Raw genomic sequence first — 22,981 nt, 5'->3', positions numbered from 1 at the left:
GCACATTTGGACCCCAAAATTTGGGGGTTTTGCAGAATTTGTGAAATTCCTGTAACATTTACCCGTATTTGATACATGAGATGATGAATTACTGCAATTGGGGCAGATTTACTGCAAAAATTTTGGCCGCTTTTCGCATCAGCGATGCATTTTAAGCCAATTTGTGCCTTGACAGTGAAATTACAGTAGATTCACTGCTGAGTGGGGGAAATTTGGACTTGGGATGTATCAAATGTTATAAAAGGGCAGCTTCTCTTGACACATGTATTGCTGAATGCTCATTATGCAGTGAAACAGTGGTATATACAGCACTTGGGATATTGCATTTGGGTATTTTGGTGATGTATTATTGAAGTGGGAGCTGTCATTTATGTAAATGTATCAGATTTGATTCATGTGCATGCTGTAATCAGAACTTGGGACTGAAATTGCAGCAAAATATCTGCTTTTTGGACATCTTTGGAAGTACAAGTGTGTGTACTTGTTATATTCAGCAACCTTGCTGCTGGCTGGAAGTATTTAGCATTTTATTGTAGTCTTTTATTGTTGAAGATGGTTGGTAGTGCATCTACATCTGACACAAAGAATCTTTTTGAGATTCGTAAATTTGCTGGCAATGGCTTTGATATTTGGAAAGATCGTATGCAAGGTATACTTTTTTTGAAGGATTGTGATGATGCTTTGGTAGAACATAAGCCTGTTGTTTTGTCAGATGAGGATTAGGCTAAAATGAATAAGAAAGCCATTACTTATATTAAAATGTCTGTTAGAGATGATATCTTGGTTGATATCAAGGGTCTTACCACTACTTATGTAGTTTGGGAGAAACTCAAGGCTACGTATGAGAATACACCTCCTGTCAATCAAATACATCTCATGCGAAAGTTAGTCAACTTGAAGCTTGATGAGTCTAACCTCGTCTCAGAGCATTTAAATGCTTTCACTGGTATTTTGAGTTAGTTACAGGATGCAGGCTTGTCAGCTTTCGATTCTAAGCTGCGAGCTATTTTCTTGCTTATGACTTTGACCAATTCATGGGAAGCATTGGTTGTGCCATTGAGTAATAACCCTAGCTGGACATTTGATGGTGTGCGTGGTTCTATTCTCAATGAAGAGATTCGATGCAAGGCGAGTGGGGAAAACAATGGATCAAGCTACAATGTAAGAGGATGAACTAAAAAGAGCTCAAATACTGCAAATAAAAACAAAAATTACAGCAAAAGCAAGAAAAAACATGAAGATGTCACTTGCTATCATTGTGGACGAAAGGGCATAAAAAGCTCAATTGCAGGTAATATAAAAGGGAGCAAGAACATAAGAAGCAGACTAATGCAAAAGGCAAAAAGAATGAGAAGGATGGCAGCTCTACCCCTAAAGAAACAGAAAATGAAAATGTGGTATCTAATGTTGTTATTGAGGAGATGGAAGAAGATAAAGATGCTGATTTGCTGGTTGCATCTTCAGATCCATATGTCTTGACAATGGAAGACATGTATATCATTTTAAGGGATGTGATAGATGCCTTGTTGTTTGCTCATGATGGTTTGTCACAATCGTGGATTGTTGACAGTGGTGCTTCATTTCATGTAGCTCCATCCTTGGAGTGTTTTTCTTCTTATACAGAAGGTTACCTTGGGAAAGTCCAACTAGACAACAACCATGTATATGATATTGAAGGAATGGGTACCATACATGGTTCTTGAAAATGGTTAGGAATTGATTTTTCATGATGTTAGGTATGTATCTAGCATTAAGAAGAGCTTGCTTTTTGTTGGGCAGCTAGACAGCAGGGGTTACTTTACTACCTTTGGTGGTGGAATGTTGAAGATACAGAAAGGGTCTATGCTAGTCACTAGAGGTGGTAAAGAGGGAACTCTGTATTATTTTCATTGCAAGGTACTTCCTGGAAAGTTTGTTGTTGTTGCTGAAGTATAGTCACACATGGAATTATGGCACAAGCATCTTGGACACATGAGCCAAAAGGGTTTACATTCACTCTTTTCACTTGGAAGAGTTGATGTGAAAAACTCAAAACTTGACTTTTGTGATGATTGTGTTTCGGAAAAACATGTAAAGAGTCCTTACTCTCATGGAGCCTCAAGGAAGGTATTTATCTTGGATTTAGTCCATTATGATGTATGTATCATACCGATAAAAAACTCATAGTGGTTTTCGTTATTTTGTGCTTTTATTGATAACCATTCTATAAAGCTATGGGTTTACTCGCTTAAGTAGAAAAGCAAGGCATTGGACACCTTTAAAAAGTTTTATGCATTTGTTAGTATCCAAAAGGGCTTAAAATTAAAATGCATAAGAACAGAAAATGGGGGAGAGTATGTATCTAAAGAATTTAATAAGTTTTGTGATGTCAATGGGATTAAATGAGAGCTTACAACTCCTTATATTCCGTCATCTAATGGTGTGGCCGAGCGAATGAATCGCACTTTATGTGAGAAGATTCAATGCATGTTGTCTACAACTAATCTCCCACAATCATTATGGGGAGAGGCTCTTAAAACCGCGGTGCATATTTGCAACCGATCTTCACATCATGCACTTGAAAGTGGTATCCTTGAAGAGGTTTGGTTTGGCAAACCTGCTTCGTATGACCACTTAAGGGTCTTTGGCTGCGAATGCTATGTATATGTAGTTGTTGATAGTAGAACCAAACTTGACATGAAATCCCATAGAGGCATCTTCATGGGTTATGGGGATGAAGGTGAAATGGGCTATAGAGTTTGGGTTCCAAGCATGAATAAGTTGCTACGCAGCCAAGATGTGGTATTTAATGAGTCAAAGCTGTTGAAAAATGCCACATCTAATGACTTGGACAAAAAGAAAGTGAAATTTCAGCATGATCAGCCACTTAAACAGCCATCAGCCCCTGAAAATTCAGCTCCATTTGATTCTGGTTATAATAATCAGCGTATCATTATTGAGCTAGATGAAAATGGGCAGCAAAGGGATGCTGAAAATCAGCTCGGGCAACAAAATCAGGCTAATCAGCATGCTGAAAATGAATTACAACAACCTGAAAATGTATTACAGCAACCTGAACATGCAATTCAGCAGCCAAATACTGAGGTCATTGACATTCCTTTGGATGTGGATCTATTGCCTGATAACATAGATCCTTGGGTGAGAAGGTCTACACATGTTAGGAGACTTATACGAAGGTCTGATCTCACTTTGGACTACATTTTTCTCACAAATGAGGGTGAGCCTCTTACATATAAAGAGGCATTGTCATGTGAGTTAAAGAAAAAGTGGGAGCTAGCTATGCAGGAATAAATGAAATCATTGTATCAGCACGATACTTGGGATTTGATTCCATTGCCCAAAGATAGGAAAGCTATTTCTAACAAATGGGTCTATAAAATCAAGTGTGTGGATGGCAAACCCAAATACAAAGCCAGGCTTGTGGCTAAGGGCTATACACAGAAAGAGGAGATTGACTTTTAGGAAGTCTTTTCACTTCTTGTCAAAATGACTACTCTTTGGGTATTGTTTGCTATTGTAGCATCTATGGATCTTGAACTTGATCATATGGATGCTAGAACTGCATTCTTGCATGGTGATTTAGAAGAAGAGCTGTACATGAAACAGCCAGAAGGCTTTGTTATGCTAAGAAAGGAGCACTTGGTTTATAGGCTTAAGAGAAGCTTATATGGTTTGAAACAAGCTCCTAGACAATGGTATAAAAATTTTGATGCCTTCATGCTCTCACATGGGTTTAATACAAGCAATGCAGATCACTATTTATATATAAAGAAGGCTGATGATGGAAGCCTCATAATACTTGTGCTTTATGTGGATGATATGCTTATTGCTAGTAAGCATAAATGGGTCAAATGTCACTGTTATGGATGAATAGCATCAAATCTGGGAAAAGCCCCAAATTTCAGCCATGAAATTTCTGAAAAATTCTTATCTGTGCTTCCATCCGTGAACTGGGACCTGTTTAAGTGTGCCAAGTCACACAAAAAGTCAAATAAGTTGTCGACTAACTGTTGGGTGCTGTCGCAAGCTGCCGCCTGGGTCCCGCTGACTGTTGGACGTCAAACGAGCTGGTGACTGGGTCCCACTAGTCCAGATTGACTGCCACCAGCTGCTGTGAGCTGCAGTGTGGTCCACGCTGACCTGGGAACAATCATCGCAACCTTGGAACTGTCGCCTGCACAGATTTAGGGTTTTTGACCTGTCGCCTGTCTGTCCAGCACACACATATGCCTGAAGCTAATGTTTCTTCATGTGAACAAGTTGAATCTGACATGCATAGACTTTGGGAAGTGCACACACTTTAGTAGGAGCTCTAATACCAGTTTGAAGGGATGAGTGCCCAATGGAAGTGCGAGTTAGGAGTGGAGCAGCAGTGCCGAGTGTGAGAGAGAGTGAATCCCGAGGTGAGTGTATCAGATTTCGTTATGGTACACATAATAAAATGTATTTATATGTTAGGGTACAAAAAAGGGTGTGTTCACACCTGTATAACTTTACACGGACATGAAGGGACTTTACACCCAACAGATTAGTGATGGGATCTATGGATAGAACAGTTCTGGTGCAGCTCTATGCTTGTGGCTATCTCTTTTCAATTCTGAAAAAACTGTGATGAATTTTGTTGGGCACTTATGTGTGAGCTATAAGCAACAGATAGAGTTCAGAAGTTAATGCTAGACCGTGTGCTATCTGTTCTTGTTCTGCTACTGCTGCTTGCGCACATTTAAAGAATTTTATCTACCTCAGGGGGATGGTGCTAGCAGTTTAGCTCCAGCATTGCAGCAACAGATTGATGAAACATTACAGCAGCTGTACCCCCGCTGTATAGTGGATCTTCTTGCTCTTCCATTAGACAAGGGACACCAAGGAAAGCGTGAGGAAGGTTTGCAGGGAATCAGAAGTATTTTGTGGGCAGTCGGTGAAGAGGGGGCATTTTCACCTATTCCTGGTTTTACAAGGGAGGAGTTTATGAAGAAAGCTTTTTCCTTTATGACAGCTGCTGAGCAAATGGCTCTGTTTATTGCAACTCCAAGCCATATTCCAGCAGAGAGCTTTGAAGTTCACACGGTAGCTCTTGCTCATGTTGCAGAAGGGTTTATTGGTAAGAAGCCTCACTTGATTCAGGAGGCTGATGCACTGTTTCTTCAGCTTCAACAGACAAATGCATCTCCTGATTTGACTGGCAATTTTCGTCCTGCTGACCAGCATCTTGAATTTGCATTTGAAAGAGGAATGTGTGCACTGTTGCTTGGAGAACTTGATGACTGCCGTGCATGGCTAGGCTTAGATGATGTAAATTCTCCTTACAGGAATCCAACTACAACAGAGTTTGTGAAGGAACATTCAGCTGGAAGTGAAGAAGGTGATTATTTGCCTGGCCTTTGTAAACTTCTGGAGAGCTGGTTAACAGATGTGGTTTTTTCAAGCTCCCGACGAGTTGAGAACTTGCAAGTGAAAATTAGTGATTATTATGACCATCCTGGTGTTCTGAGCTACCTAGAGAAGTTAAAGAAGGGGGATTCACCATTGGCTGCTGCAGCTGCAATTGTTCAACTTGGGGCTGGTGCAGGTGCAGCCCTTGACATTGTGAAGACATCGGCCTTGGAAACTTTGCAGAAAGTATTTCCCATTGCAAAAGAGAGTAGCTTGAATGTCCAGGAATCAGACAATGAACTGCTTGATGTTCGAGAGGGGCAATTTTATAACCAACAGAGAAGAGAGGATCATTCCCAACATGTAGTAGCTGACAATCCAGGACTTGATGACACAAGGGGGAACCATTTAGTGGCGGAGACTGTTAAAGACAAAGTTTCACCTGTAAAGTTTGTTTACTGGGGTGTTTTGATTGGTGCGCTGGCTATCGGTGGTTGGATGGCTTTCTTTTCACCCAATATCATCATGAAGCTGCAAAAAGAAACTCCAGCATCAATAAAAACCACGGATTCTCAAGGTAAAGCCAAGACTTGTCTGGAAGGCATGGCACAATCTTTTCAATAGTCTTTTAGTATGTTGCTGTCTCTCACATTTGGCTTGTGAACTACATGGTATCATTTCATTCAAATGAGCAGTGTATTTCCTTGTATTTGGAATATCTTATGCTACTGTGCAGAGCATGCTCTTCAGAAATTGTAGTGGTCTTGAGAAGAGGAAAAATGCCAAAAATTAAAAAGAGGCAGGACATCAGCAAGATTACATATTCAAATGCTGTTCCAAAATTCTTCAAATATAAGCATTATGCCAGGGGACAACAAATCTTTGGAGTTTGAAACTTTGGTCAGAAGTTGCTATGACGAAAGGTCTCTGTAAATGTGCTAATCTCTATGCGATTACTCTTTGCTTTCTTATTCAGCCCTTTTGGCAGGTTCTTTCACAAATACTAGAAGAGAGTCAGTCCTGAATATGGACTCGCACCTTGCAGAAGACCTTGTTCGGAACTGGCAAGCTGTTAAGGCACAGGCGCTTGGTCCAAGTCATGCTCTTGAGAAACTTTCTGAGGTGCACTTTTCATGTCTTGCATTTTACATTTCTGTCAATATACTTTGACATTGTTTATGCATAAAGGATCTTATGGTGAAGCTTCTGTTATGGTTTCAAGGTACTGGATGGGCAAATGTTGAAAGGTTGGAGTGAACGAGCAAGTGATGTGTCAAAAAATGGATGGTATTGGGACTACAAGCTAAAACGTATGAGTATAGACAGTGTTACAATAAGCACAGATGGTGGAAAGGCTCTGGTAGAAGCGACCCTAAACGAGGCAGCTAGTTTGTATGATGAGAAAAAACATGAAGCTACGGATGCCTATGACACTAGGTACACCACCAGGTATGAGTTCACTCTAATTGGTGGTAAATGGAAGATAACTGCTGGAACTGTTCTCCGTCCAAAATAGACATTACAAGGAGATTCTGTATAGGGGAGCATGGCATTAAAACTTTGCAAGGTTTGATATCTGGGTAGGGAAAGAGACAGAAACAGAGTTTTAACTCAAGCATGCATCATTTGATACAAATGGGTCCAGCCCAAAGCTTCATGGCTCAGGTTCTGATTGAAGCAATGATATCGATATGATACGACAGAAATTGGATGGTAGGGCAGAACTTGCATTGCCACTTATTTTTCAGTGAATTGGGAGACAATGTTGAATCAAATCAGAGGGAATGGAAATGAAAGCTCAGAAGGTGATGCTGTGGCTGAGAACAGTAAGCAGATTTTCAAATGATCTAGTGATGCAATTCACTGGCTGAAAGCTCCATTTGTCAAAGCCTCCGAAGCATGACAGCCACATCTTGACAGGAAAATCACAATGTATTTAGCTGTAAAATTTGAAAGCATAGAGCAATTCAGGCTTCTATCATTCAATGTCTTAACTTTTACATTTTTGTATATATGCATGGTATTTTTACTTGATATTGAGCTTTAGCTGGCTCCTGGGATGCGTAGGACACTAATATTAGACTAGCATGTAGAAATGAGAATGAGCTTGAGAAGAGAATTTTGGATGCTCCTTGATTTTGATCAATTGAGGATTGAAATTGAAAACATGGTGTTTAGCATGCATCTCTACTCTTTTTATGACTAAGAAGGATTTATTTAGGGTGCTAGTAGGCCAGCCATGCCGACAAAGGTATTTGTGCACTGCAAAATGTTGTCCTCTTCTGGGAAGTGCCTGTATTCCCTCACACAGTAAACTGAATGCAACTGAGAACTACTCAACATACTAACAGCCGCAACCCTTCAAGGCAGTGCTCTGCTGGTAGAAAATTCCTTCTCCTTGGGTTGGGTCTGCTCAACATGGTTGTCATATACTCTCCAAAAGGCTTAAATTTCTCTTATCAGTTCTGAGGGAAGATTTAGTGCAGAATGGTGGTGTTGGACTAGAAAGCTGCAAATGCATCTAATCCATCTACTGCTATGTGGGTGTTTGCAATATGCTGTGCTCCCAAACATAGCTTGTGAAACTCCCACATAGATCTCCAACTTGGACAAATGACACCATACAAGCCTAGTAGGGGAAATATATATCCTCTACATTCCTAAGCTCCACTTTGCTTTTGGTGGTGGAGCTCATCTCAAGAGTTGGGAATCACCCTTTTATTTCACCTAGGTATCAACCCTTTCATTCTCCAAGATGGGATCCACTGCCTCCAAAAGTGCCACGTCACGGATTGTTTATTGCCCCCAAAAGCAAGTTTTTCATATTCTTTTCAATTAAAAATGATTTTCTTATCTCAAATGGTGCCCAATCACATTGCAAGTTAAAACGCCCACTTTTTTTATATTTTACTTTGTATTTAAATATCTCTAAATCAATTTATTTTTTTAAAACTCCGCATATGTGGTGCTTGGGATCCTCTAAATGCCTTGTGTTCAAGTACTTCTCTTTAGTGCCATATCAATAGGACGGGCTAATCTTGGCTCCAAAATGTGACTTAAATTTTTTTCCTTGAAAAAGTCGTATTTTTAAAACTTGAAAGGTGTTTTAACTATAGTTTATGTTTATTTAAGTATTTTTATACACTTATTTTATTCTCCAAATAATACTATACTAAGAAAATTAATTTTCCTCTCCTAGCTCATATTTCCTAATGGAATTGCTTAGGGACATAAGTAATTGTAAGAGGAAAGTGGATTTGCATGTTTTTGTGGATGAGGAGTATGCGATTACAAAGAGCCCTTATAGTAGGCATAGTCTAGATATAACAATAACTTTTTAATATTGCTCAAAGGGAAATAAAAATATTAATATTTACTTAGGGGGTTTTTTGTGTCCAAATGATCTTAATATTTTCTTTTAATTTTGTATCTTCGTTGTGCACTTATGTTGGGAATGATGATTAGGGTATATTAGATAATTACAACTGTTTAGGTGATAATATTTACATATATCAATACTATCAACCAATAATGCTTATTAATCTTTTTTACAGTTAAGGTTCTTTGAACGAACTTCAAGAAGCCTTGAATAACAAGGAAAGTAAAGTGCTAGAGGAATTAAAGCAATATTGAAGAACTTCCAAGTGTAGTTTTGTTAGTTAGAAGAATTAAAGTAAAGTGAGACTTAAGACACTAGTGTCACTATCTTATCTGTTTTATGTGAAAGTAAGCAATTGTTCTAAGGACTTAGATAATGTCAAATGGAAAGAAGCATTGGTTTATAACAGAATGGAACCACTAAATAGGTAATGTCTTGATAAGAGATGGAAAGCTATAATTTTGGTAACATTGAGAATGTTCATTTTTGAGCTTCACCTTGCCTCAGGCATATATTTGACGAGCTATTGAAGTTACATGTCAATTATGTATACATAATGAAGTTTCCTTCTAGATGTAAAGCGGCTCAATTGGTTTTTCAGATGTACCTTGATTACTCCATTGCATTAGATAATGTGAAGGCTACCACATTAGCTAGATCTATTAGATAAGTAATTCAAGCATGTGACAAAGAAAGGTGACGAAACACATCTAGAGTGAACGCACATGCAACGTAGCGCATGACAAGTCAAAGGGAAGGGTCAAAATTGACATGCAAGTGAAACCACTTATGAATCTCTCTTATATCCTTATGTAAATAGACATTTTTTAAAAGCTCATTTTTTATTTCATACTTTTGTGTTCTATCATTCTTTCTCTTTATGTAATCCATCTCCTGACTTGCACCAAGCAAATCATGCAAAGACCATTGTTACCAGGCCAAGGCCAAGTATTTACTAGTGTACCATGGCTAGGCAAGGAGATCCCCAATTGCGCCAATACAACTTCCTCATCTAGCACTTCTTCCTCCCCCCATTGATTCGAAGGTTCAAAGATCGCAAAATAATTATCACTTGACAACCCTCAGGGAAATATGTACTAGAACAACAAAGATTAGTTGATCAGGAAAGTGCCCTTCGCACATACAATGAGGGAAATTCTTTGGTCTTATGAAGATAAATTTCATATGTAGGGACTAGCATTGGTGGCTATCCAAGAAACCTCGAGGGGAGAAGACTTAAAGATGCCAAATACTTAGAATTTTTATAAATACCCATCGTAATGCAATACCCTTTGTATATTTTGACATATAATGAAAGGCCTTTGCTTTTAATTTAATATAAGAGGTCTCATATTGTATTTTCTTATGATGGTGTAATCATTAGTTTTAATTTGGTGTATTAAAGTGAACGTTAATGGGATACACCATGTTTAAGTAGAACATGGATGATATTGAAGTGGCTTAATATGTTTCCATCCAATCTCAATCCATGGTATGGATTTTTAAAATAATTTGCTTACTCTTCATCTTGACTAATTGGCAACTGAGTGTATATATATCAAAGTGACGAAGTAGGGATGCCAAAAAAAAAAGAAGTTATTGAGAATGCTTAAGTAGCTTGAAAATGCTCTAAAATGCAAAAAAAAAAAGACAAAAAAGGGTCCATGAGTCTGGGGACATCTTTCTACTTTAGATATTGTAATGGATTGGCTTGCTTAAAGGGCTCTTGGGCCCCTTCTTAACAAATTTTTTACATTTTGGAGCATTTCTAATAACATTTTTTGACTTTAATTTTGTAATTTATATTTGGGTCCATCAATCATCTTATCATGCATGACATGTAACTTCAATTCATAAAAAACTTTAACATTACACTAATCTTAAATAGAACAAAATATAAAATTTTTACAAGATAGAGAGATTGCACATAAAATATATTTATATTAATAAGCAGACTAATTTTTCAAGGTTGATAGATCTTTTGACAACAATACAAAATCCATTTTTATCTTTAAGTGCTTGATTTTTTCATGGGCTTGCTTGCATTCCTTCTTGGACTACTTGAGTAGTACATATGGTTTTGATATTTAATTCCATGGACCCATTGCTCACCCCTACAACCCTTTTGACACCCATGCATAGCTTGTAGTACACTCCCATATAAGCGTAAACCAAATATGTGCTTCATTAGCTCTTTCTTCACAAGAATTATCTTGTACACATTTGAAGTGATGGTGCAAGCACAAAGAACCTTTGACATGGTCAAAGTTGAGAGTTGGATTCATGTGTCTAAGGTAAATGAGACATGTATGTATGATAGCAACATCACAAATTTGGGATTCGACAGATGTAGTGCATGTGATTGAGGCATCCCTCTCAAAAGCTCATTGGCCCTTTTGGTGACTTGCACAATCATCGTTGTTGAGCATAGCCTATATTGATAAGGAGTCAGCTTAAACTAGTCATGTGCTTAGTAAGCCAAAATCCCAAGACAAATGATTGTCACACATTTTGCTCAACACAGCAACCTCAGGTTTTTGCATAATTGTTAGGTATGAAAGGTATCGATATGGTATGGTATGATTAAATACAATACTAAATGGTATCTTATGATTTTATAAGGTATGAGATGATATTACTACACAAAAACATTAACTTGATTAAAAAAACTATAAATCACTAAATGATAGAACACATATTTAAAGTGAAAATAACCGTGCCATTACAAAATAAGATGAACACATGAGGGTGGCCCTTGTAGTTGCATGTGCTATGTGAACATGCAATGCAACTAGAGTCTAGTGAATGCATGGATGATGGATCATAGTGGACACAATGATAGTAGATACAAAAAAGAGAGTCCTATATTGAGACATCACTATCATCATCATCATTAGAACCATTTGAATGCTCATCAAGAGATTCAGAAGATGACTTCTCGGCATTAGATGATGAGACTTATCCTCACTGATGAGGTTACCATCATCATCAAATGATGGCTCCCTAGGTGCGGATAGTGTAGGTAGGGGGATATCATCATGAGACATGGGATAAAACTTCTAGAGCCCTGTCTCATATATGTTTGCAAGCCACTTGAACCACCCCTCTTCCATGTCTAAGAGCGCTGAATGACCATGCCCCTATTGCCACCTACTCGAACTCCTTGCCCACATGCACGCTAACTACAAGTGTCATGAGTACCTACTGCTATAAGCTCTCTAAAGAGCTCCACAAAGATCATCTCCTTCTCATCCACCTCCTAATGTATACTTGGAAGAGTGTGGCACATCAACTTGAATATATCAACATTCACCTACACATGTACATACGATTATAAATTCTAAATTCTAGATTGTAATTATAAATGCCAAAGTTTAAACCATCAAATTTTAAATGTCATGGTTAAGTGTTTAGTAGCTTTGGACTAACCATGCTCATCATAGCTCTCATCATGCGTAAGTTAGTGTAGCAATAGACTAGCCACTCCAAGTGTTGTGTGCAAAGCTGATTGCGAATCTACATGTGAATGAGATAGTAGGCATTCTAGTTTCTCTCACATGCACCTAAAGAGAAATCTTGCCCCCAACACATATCCAAATTTTTGCCACCAAAATAGAGGCTTCACAAGTGACTCTCTCCTCCAACAACTCGGAGAAGAAAATGCCATATGACCTCTTTGATTTGCATAGTATCCTAGCTCCTCCAATACTGCATTATTGTTGTCCACAGGGACCACATGAGTCAAATATGCAAGCTGGTTTGAATGGAGCTCTCTATCGTCCATGACCCCTTGGCAACTTACAAGCCAAATATACTGATGTTGTAAAACTATATATGGGCTTATGCATCCATACCCCTCTCCTCTTTCCTATCTCTAGAATACATGCACATTGTGTCTTTGTGATCATCGTTCAAGCACATGTCTCCACCAATGCCACTCTAAAGAAGTGAACAAGAAGGCCTATGGTGGACCCCTCGCAATCACTCATATGTAACACCGTAAAAAAGGGAGTCATGACGATGATAATGGCATGGATTTTCTACCAAAACTGCTTATTGAGGCGTACACACTACATGGCTTTGGCCTCCTCTGTCTCATGCTTATCCCACTCATTCCATAGAGTGGACATGATTGTCTGTTGGCATAGGCAAAGTGTAGCTCATAAAGGTGCTTAAGCAACAACCACATGTAAGAAAACTGAGTTGAAGAAGGCTTCTTCAACTTGAGCATGCGATGCTCGCAACATGTCACAAGCACCTCCACCTTTATCACTTGAAGGTCACAACTGGTGTAGCTTTATGGACCACCATCTTCATCCACTTGAGCTTCTTGACGTCTGTAACAACTTACATTACATTCGATAGGCCCATCTACAACCACAAATTACAATAATCAGAGAGATAAAGAGAGAGTTGAGCCTTGAAAGATTCAACGAGAGAGAGAGAGAGAGAGTTGGAGTGAAGAGAGAATCGAGGTAGAGAGAGAGGCTTCAAAGTTCATGAATCATGATCATTAAATTATAATTTATAATATCAAACTCAAAATTATGAAAAAAACAAATTTAAAATACAATGTATACCTTACTAGTAGCCTGCTAAATGTGGCAATAGATGAATGTGCCCATTGTTTTCCTCCCCCTCTTGTTGGTGTCTATGGCCCACAAAAAGTAAGTGTGGAGTGGACATGAGATGAGTATGTTGATGATGCCCCATTTCTTATGATTATTCCATCCATTAGTGGTAATGGAGCAACCATATTTTGTCCATGCAACCCATGAAAGGTGAGAAGGATTGAAGCTTGCTTGGAAGTGAGCTATGGCGGAGAGCAAGAGCAAGAAGAGAGAGAGACACAAATGGGAACTCCAACAATCACAATGTATGTCCGGGCCTTCCTTTATTCAAACTGTCACAAAAAGAATAAAGAATAAAGTGACGGTGACGGGCGTCCGCCACCTGGAGTGTGCAGTGGAGGGTATTGTGAGTGTAGTAATACACGGGCGGCTAGGCAGAGACGCCTTTACCCCCAACAACCTCCCACTTAAAGGTGAATTTGCCCCAGTGACGAGGGAAAAGAAAAAGAAAATATAATACAATGTACACATGTACAACAGGATGAGGAAAAATGTCATCTCATCCAACGCCCATCAATCTCTTGAGGAAGGCAAAGCGCTGAGTAGTTTTTCGTGAGCAGATCTGTAGGATTTTTGTCAGTGGAGATCTTGACAAGGTCAACAGACTCGTCCTCCATGACCCCACGTATGAAGTGATACCTCACCTCAATGTGTTTTGTCTTCACATGGAAGACTGAATTCTTGGCTAGCTGAATAGCACTCATAGAATCCGAATGCAGCGTAGGGATAGTATCAATCCCAAGGTCATGAACCAAATGGCTCAACCATATGGCCTCCTTGCAAGACTTAGTGGTTGCAACATACTTAGTCTCAGTGGTAGAGAGAGTCATATATTTCTGAATCCTGGACATCCAAGAAATAGCACTTCCAACATAGGTAAAGACATAGCTGGAAGTGAACTTCCTACTCTGCATGTCCTGCATAATCAGAGTCTGTGTAGTCTACAACTCCTGTATCCTGTCTGCCATAGCAAATACACATATCTACTGTGCCCTTCAAGTATCTCATGATACCCTATAAGGCATCCCAATGCTTTTTGCCAGGTGTATCCATATAGCGTGCCATAACACCAACTGCAAAGGTAATATCTGGACGAGTGGCTATCATGGCATACATCAAACTGCCCACGGCTGATGCATAAGGGATCTTGGCCATCTCGGCCCTTTGCTCATCTGTCTGTGGACAATCGGCCTGTGAAACCTTCACATAAGAAGGTAATGGACAGCCAATAGGCTTTACGTATTCTACATGTGAAAACACTCAAGGACTTTATGAATGTACTCCCTGTGTGAGAGGTAGAGGTGTCCCTGATGCCTGTTGCGCTTAATGCGCATACCAAGAATATGAGAGCAAATCCTTCATCTCAAAGCTCTTATTGAACTGAGATTTAAGAGTATCCAGCTCATCATGAGCTTTTCCTGCTATCAGCATTCATCCACGTAAAGTACCAAAATAAGCAAGGAGCCATCACATGCATTCTTCATGTAAAGACACGGATCCATAACACTCCTGCTGTAGCCCTGTGACTGCATAAAGGCATAAAACTTATGATACCACTCCCTAGGTGCGTGCTTCAAGCCATAAAGACTTTTCTTCAACTTGCACACTAGGTGCTCCCTGCCAGGTTTTGCAAAGCCCTTAGGTTGCTTCATGTATATCTCATCATGCAAATCCCCATGCAAGAATGCAGTCTTGACATCCATATGATACATGTCCAAGTTAAGCCACGTGACTAAGGCCAAAACCAACCGTAGGGTGGTCATCTTGACCAAAGGAGAAAAGACTTCATCAAAGTCAACTCCATGCTCCTGTTTAAAACACTTAGCGACAAGTCTTGACTTATAAGCTGGCATGGGGTTTCCAGGGGTACTTTTCAGCTTGTACACCCATTTGAATGGAAATGCCTTCTTGCCCTGAGGCAATGCAACCAAATCCCAAGTCATATTCTTATGCAAGGAGTCTATCTTAGACTGGATAGCCCTCTCCCACAAGTGACTATCACCCCTACACATAGCCTCATCATAGGTGAGAGGCTCTCTAACATCTATAACTAAGACATAATGCATCGAGGGCTCAAATTTATCAGGTGGGCATCTAGCTCTAGTGGACCGTCTCATAGTAGGCTCTACGACTAGTCCAACACCCTGGCCATGTGTACCAACTGTTATTGCAGGCTGTCCAACTGGCTGTGCAGAAGCATGGGGCTCCTCCTGGAATATAACCTTGCGTATCTCTACCACCCTCTCAGGCTGCCTATGCATCTTGTCTTCATGGAAGACTACATCATGGCTGTGGATGACTTTCCGTGCTTGCGGATCCCAGAGGCGGTAACCCATGTCGCTTGCATCCCCATAGCCAAGGAGAATGCATTTGACACTCTAAGGATTCAACTTAGTACGCTTGTCTTTGGACACATGGCAGAATGCCTCACATCCAAAGACACGTAGATGTGCATAAGACGGAGGTTTCCCAATCCATATCTCCTCTGCAACCTAGAAATCCAAACCACTAGAAGGTGATCTATTTATGACATGCACAGCTGTAGTGACTACTTCAGCCCAAAAGCTTTGTGGTAAAAGCCTGCATGGCTAAGCATACTGCGTACATGCTCTTGGATGGTTCTATTCATCCGCTTAGCCAAACCATTCAGGGGTGGGTTATAGGGGGCGGTCAATTGATGCTTAACTCCTTTCTCGTCACATAGTTGCTCAAAAGCATGTGACACATATTCTCCCCCATTGTCAATCCTAAGGCATTTCAACCTATGCCCAGTCTGGTTCTCAATTAATGCAAGCCATCTCAAAAACATAGCCAAGACTTTGGACTTAAGTTTAATGGGGTAAGCCCAGACTTTACGTGAGAAATCGTCAATGAACATCACAAAATACTTTGCACAATCCATAAACTGACAAGGTATGGCTCCACAGATATCCGAATGTACCAATGCCAGGGGCTCACTCATACGTATCCTACCAGACTTCTTATGTGTATTCTTAGTGTTTCTGCCATAAAGACAATGTTCACATGAATCAAAACATACGTAGTCAAGGGGCAGTAAGTACTGCAAACCAGAAAGCATTTTCATTCCCTTCAAGGACATATGGCCCAAACGGGCATGCCAAAGAGATACATGTGGGATGGAACCCACTGACAAAATATGGTCAACAGAGGACCCATCAACTACAAGAGGATAGAGGTTGCCAACTTTGGCACCTCTAGCAAGCAGAAGTCTACCCCTAGGTGATCTTCCAGGCAGAATCTCCAAATGAAACATGAAACCCAACATCATCAAGTTTCCCTATAGACATAAGATTGCGTGTAAGCGCAGGTACATGACGTACATCCTGTAACAGAAAAGTATTGCCGGTAGAGAACTACAGCCATACATCATGTCACTAAATTGATTGCTTATTACGCATTCTCTATTTAATAAATTCATGTCAATAAATTAATGACTCACTTTTCTTTAAGTGTTGATGATGATCTAGCATGGCCATGAGACCATTTAGAGACCAGTATTCCTAGTGTGTCACTTAATGGGGTGATCAGAGCACTGTGATGGGGATATCTAGTACATGCAGTACAAGTTATGAAGGGGGAAAGAAGTGTCTGCCAAGTGTAAGAGTGTACATAAGAACCAAGGAGTTACACATAAATGAAGATGGATTGAGTTCTAAGAAGAGAACGTGCATTAGCATTGTGTTATGTATTTATGTGTGCATCTAGGGATGCCTGGGAATGTTTTACTTGTGTGTAATGAGCATTGCATTCATTTAGGGTCATCCTCTCCCTTACAAGTCAAGGTTTGAGGTCTTTTCTTTCATTAAGAAAGACGAGAGAGGGAATTCTCTCACTAAGAAAGACGAGAGATGTGATCCTCTAGAAGTGAGGAGAGAAGTGATTTTCTCTTTCTAAGGTCTAAAATGACACAAGCTTTTGTGTGGAATTCAATCTTAAGGTTGAGGTCCAAGGCAATCTAATGAACTCTCCTTATCTATGACTCAAAGTGGTTGCATGGACCACAAGTTAAGAGTACAGTTTAAAAAGCTGTTTTAAAAAAATCCATTTTTAAAATATCTCACGATAGAAAAACAATCTCTAAAAACGGGCCAAAAGAGTTATCGGAAACAGCGAGATCTACAACTTTCATGTTGGACATTTTTTCATCCAAACAACACACAAAGAGATATCTCAAAATTAGTGCTGTAGAGTGGAACAACCACATCTTGCATGAAGAACAACTCAACTCTCTCTCCAAGTAAAAGAGGAGGCTCTCTTTGGGTGTGAGGGGGAGGGGGGGTGAAGGAAGCATCACTTTGCATGTATCTAAGAGGAGAAGAGAAGGTGCAAGTGCTTCGGAAGCTTTGCTGAAATCAAGCGCCAAGAGGAGATCCTTACACATATTGTGTAGGAGAGAAGGAGACTCAAGAAGAATCAAAAGGGGCCAACTTCCAAGTTATGCAAGTGTTAGTCGATTGTATACCGTGCAAGGAACCGTGATCTTGTTTCCAAGATCTATAAGTAAGAACTGGCTTATGTGTAATGGAGGAGCTTGCTCCTTGTCAATAATATAACTCCACAAGGGGGGGACTGGCCCATCTTCCAGTCCCTAGTGTGTTGCCAATTTCTCTACCTCTCTCTCTACATCTTTCTTTTCTCTCATCTATTCTCCCTCTATGCCAACATAATATTCGCCATATATATTTTAAGTATATAAGAAATTCGAGCGTGTATCTCGGATTTTATAACACATCCCCAATGCCAACAATAGCAAGTGACCTGGGAGAGACAGTGCGGTAGGAGTGGAACCACTCACGGCATGGTGTAACGTGAAATGAAGCACTAGAATCCAAAAGCCAGCACTGTGCATACATAGAGTGAACATCGGTCAATGATGTAGCATCACAAAAACTAGCTGCAAGTATGTAATCCCCATCGGAGTCAGCAATCTGCATGACATTTATCTCCTCAATTTTCACACTGGATTTCGCAGGCATAATGTTGCAATCAAAGGACTTTTCTTGTACTTTGTCTTTCTCCTTCTCTTTGCGCTTCTCATTGCATAACTCATGACATTGTGGGTGTACATGACCCTTCTTACCGTAATGATGACATGTCACATTAGCATTTCTCCCACGAGACTTTCTACGTGACTCACTACGCGACTTAGACCTAGACTTTTGCGAGTCTCTGCCATGGCCATTTTCACAGTCATTCTTGCCATTACCATCTTTGCCTCTAAACAGTCAAAGCATGCGACACACGAGAGGCATCCAAGTTCTTACGGTTAATCTCTTCCTGCAGAAGAGCACTCTCTACATTAGGCAAGTTCAAAATAGTAGCAGGAGCACATAAGGCATTGCAGAATACTTTCCATGACTCACTTAGAGTCCCAAGCAAAAACAATGGAGTAACCTCATCATTAAAGGTAATACCCTGCGAAGTCAAGTTCTTGAGAATAGCATAGAACTGGCTCAAATGAGCAGACATTGTCATATTCTCCTTCATGCACAGGTCCATAAGCTGCTTCAGCCAATACATCTGACTTGTTGGACTTTTATTGTCATAGAGGTTCTTAATTTTATCCCAAAGTTGCCATGCACTTCATGCTTCCTCAACCACATTGTAATGCACTTGTTCAGTGAGAGATAAGATGAGGGTGGACTTGCATAACTCATCAAGCTCATCCCATTCGTCATCAATCATAGTTTCAGGCTGCTCGCCATGCATCCTTAGTGGCTTTATCTGCGATTTCTACACCATTACCTACCAAACTTTGGTCTTCCAATAGGCATAATTTGTATCATCAAGCTTAATGATATTGAAGATAGCACTGTCAGTGGAAGAAGAACCCATAATGTAGTCCAAAACAGTGCAGACAGTTTAAAAACTGTTTGCTGTTTTCTACTGTAAACAACCAAAATACCACCAAAACTAAGGAAAAATGACCACGAAATGATAGCTAATGATGTTTCCAACCGAGTAACATCAAAAGTACATAAAATCAAGATGATTTAGCATGAAAATTTCACATCACTCCATACATAACTGCTTGCTATAATAAATTATAGCTAGGTACAATGAGAGCAAATTGTAGGCAAAATCAATGCACCAAGTCAACCATGGACTGTCAAAGCATAACCAGCATCAAGCCGACATAAATCAACATATGACAGTCATACAGACGTTGAGCAAACACCCAAGCATGTCAAACAAATCCGTCAGTAAGCCGATACATCCCCTGTGTAATAGGGCAAAGTGTACACAACACTGGCAAGACCTGACACAAAGAGGTGTATGCTCAGGGAGTGCAAAGCCCAAATCAGCCCAAGTACATGTATACAAACCACAGCATATCAACCATGCAACATCCAAGTGAAGATCCCAGTCTCAGAAGACTCAAAGCTCAATAGCATAAACCACCTACTCAATGTCCAAGTGAACATCCAAGTGAAGAAGATCCCAGTCTCAGAAGACTCAAAGCTCAATAGCATAAACCACCTACTCAGTGTCTGTAAAAAATACAATGATGCTCCCATTGGCACAAAAGCCGTATGGATCAAGCCAAGAAGCTCAAGAAAGGCATATGAGAGCACCAGTGATGAAAGATCCAAGACCAGACATCACTAAGACATCATGAGCATATAGGCTATGTAGCCTCCAAGTATAGCATCCATTGACATCAACTGTATTCCAAATACAACTCTAGCAAGCCAAGAGATATCCCAAGTAAGTTTCGGGAAGCTAGATGCAAGCCAAGACAAGGCACTAGTAGCAATTGGCTCCAAACAATATAACTAGCATGTAGTAGTGGCATAGGCCAAGCATGTTAAGATCGGTCAGACATAGGTAACATATTGGCCATATGTACATCCAAGATGGAGCATCAAATGCATTCCAAAGCTGAGCTCAAGCTCAAATAAAGATCCGGAACCAAAGACAAGCTCGATGTCGTACCCCGAAGGTTAATACTTCATTGCATATCCCAAAGACATAGCCCAAAACCAATATGCATAACCAAACATGAGGTAATAGGCATCAGTTCACTGTGGTACATCACTGATTTACTATTCAAAAATGAGTATTTTCAGCAAGAAAATCAGTCCAAAATGATGGCATAACACGTTTCTTGCATCCCCCAAACAATTGGGTGTCAATAGGTACCAAATCGGTTAAGTAGAAGTGCCCAAACAAGCATAGCATTAGATGCCAATCTTACTTCTGCATAACATGACTGTGGGACTGCTGTAAACACTCCTGGGAATGTACAGATCAGACCCAAATCGGATGCCAATGTTCAAGGAGGCTTCAATACATGTTAGAGATCATTGGCAAGTGCATTGCCAAGCCTGAAGAAGCATGACATAGCCATCAATGAGGACTAGGTGAGCTACTGTAGTGTGCTGTCCAAATCAGCCAAAAAAATGGCACAATTTGCTGATCTCTTCTTCTACTCTTGTGCATCCACGTGGCCTCAATGGTAGTGGTTAGAGACTCTAGGGGGTACCCAGGGAGGCTCACAACAAGCCTCAAGTGCCCACATGCAAGAGGGAGCAAGATCTAAGCTCCAAGGGTTTGAGCTATGGCTGCCCTGATTGATTGTAACTTGAGAACTAAATAAAAGCACTAAAATAATACTTCAATACCTATGTGGCAATGCCCTGAGGGTGCCTCAATAGGCCGGGAAGGTGCTCGGGAAGATGGGGAGTGACGGGACCTCGGAAAGGTCGGCTATGGCTGTCGGGAAGGAGATCCAATGCTGTAGGTATTTGAATGGAAGCTAAGAAATCCACGAACCAAGCTCAGGAAGTCGAAAAGCCTCACTCTGATACTAGTTGAAAGGTGAGAAGGATCGAAGCTTGCTTGGAAGTGAGCTATGGCGGAGAGCAAGAGCAAGAAAAGAGAGAGATACAAATGGGAACTCCAACAGTCACAATGTGTGACCGGGCCTTCCTTTATTCAAAATGTCACAAAAAGAATAAAGAATAAAGTGACGGTGACAGGCGTCCATCACCTAGTGTGCAGTGGCAGGTACTATCAGTGTAGTAATACACGCGCAGCTAAGTAGAGGCGCCTTTACCCCCAACAGCCCAAATAGGATCAAGGGCTCTACCAATCCTCTCCTTCTCTTCAACAATCTTTTTCATCCTCATGTTATTATATCTTATAGTAGTCTATCCTTCACATGGATCCACATTGGCAATGGATTTTACCATCTCCTTCTATTGCTCTTGCTTTAGGACATTGAATGCAAGATTGTACTCAATCACAATGTGTGCAGTTTCAATGTCCACAAGTCGTTAGCTTTCTCTAAGAAAGGCAACCGATCCATGCACATGACTGGGAGAGAGAGGATTGCCTCTCTGGTGCCCCAAGTGTCTCCACTCTATCTTTTGCTAGAGCCAAATGCGGATGTGGAGCCCTGCCCACCAATGGTGGAGGACTCACTTGCATGAGTTAAAGATACATCCACATTAGATGCTTCCTCATTTTAGTAGGCATGGGTGTTGTAACTAATAAGCCACTTCTGCCTCCTCTAGTGGATCCCCCTCTTGTTTTGGCAAGAATCTCGTCTATGATGTTTTGAGGGATTTCCTGCCCCCCCCTTCCAAGTCTTGGAAAGATGTTGGAGAAGTCGGGTCACACCACTTGTGTAGCACTTCTTGCAATACTTGCAATTCCAATGGTGGGGGTTGAACTTCTTTATGTCCCTCTCCACATGGATGGCATGCAGATTGAAGGCCTTGTGCTTCTCACAAGTCATTATCTCGATGGAGTGGGAGAGTGAGAGAGAGGCTTGAGAGGAGAGAGGTCCAAGGGATAGTGAGAGGCTCGAGCCTTGAGAAGGAGAGGGAGAGCAAAAGGCTTAAAAGTTAGAGAGAGAGGGAATGGGATATATTGAAATATCAAAGTTGTAGCATGGAAGAGTGTGCACAAGAGGGAGAAGAGAGTTCAAGTACAAGAAAAAGATCTTGCTTATTAAGTTTCTCAAAGTACAACTAGTATAATCTCTCATCTATTGAGAGTGACCTTTGGCCATGTTTATATAGCCCCTGAGTGAGCTAGGGTTAGGGTTTCCCCTGTCCTCTATTCTATTCACACCTCTCCTTCCCTCATGCACCCTGCTTACATAGGGTTCTTATGCTATACTTCTAACACCCCCCTCAATGCCAAGGTCGCATTGGATCACATAGCATGGAAGTGTTATCCCCCTCAATCAATCTATGGAATGCCTTTATAAAGTAGGCTACAAAGATGTTTATGGAAAGATGATACAAAGGATACTAAAAAAGGTGCTCATCAGGTGCTTTGGAGACATAGTTGGCCTTCAAATTTTTCAGTGCTTCAACGGAGTTAAGACATTTACTGGTGATAGGTGATGTTTGCTTACATTTGTTGCACTTCATCTTGTTGGGATATTTTTCTAGCAATTGCTTACAATACACCCTTTTTATTGGCATCATGCTTGCTTACATTTGTTGCAATTCATCTTGTTGGGATATTTTTTCTAGCAATTGCTTACAATATCTCCCATTTTATTGCAAAAGGAACATTTGGTGGAAATGGTATGAACTAAGAGTTGATCACAGGTTGTTGA

The 22,981-nt window shown here is 40.4% G+C and overlaps 1 protein-coding gene across 2 annotated transcripts in view; it reads left to right on the top strand.

Moving 5' to 3' along the window:
- Window positions 1-7,383, top strand: part of LOC148024826 (protein ACCUMULATION AND REPLICATION OF CHLOROPLASTS 6, chloroplastic-like) — a 34,182-nt gene extending 26,799 nt beyond the window's left edge. Inside the window, exons 4-6 of one of the 2 annotated variants that reach the window (XM_087694475.1) lie at window positions 4,747-5,950; window positions 6,362-6,495; window positions 6,596-7,383. In XM_087694475.1, coding sequence (XP_087550601.1) covers window positions 4,747-5,950; window positions 6,362-6,495; window positions 6,596-6,889 — 1,632 coding nt within the window. In that variant the 3' untranslated portion in view covers window positions 6,890-7,383. Of the gene's footprint in view, window positions 1-4,746; window positions 5,951-6,109; window positions 6,496-6,595 lie in introns of those variants that run through there. The other variant, XM_087694476.1, reaches the window with a different exon arrangement.
- Window positions 7,384-22,981: the final 15,598 nt, after the last annotated feature.

This window comes from Lygodium microphyllum, chromosome 15 (genome assembly GCF_053477565.2).
Source record: "Lygodium microphyllum isolate KBCC chromosome 15, Lygodium_microphyllum_v1.1.10, whole genome shotgun sequence".
NCBI classification, from domain to species: Eukaryota; Viridiplantae; Streptophyta; class Polypodiopsida; order Schizaeales; family Lygodiaceae; genus Lygodium; species Lygodium microphyllum.
Note: the sequence above shows the minus strand (reverse complement) of the source record. Positions and strands in the feature narration are given on the sequence as shown.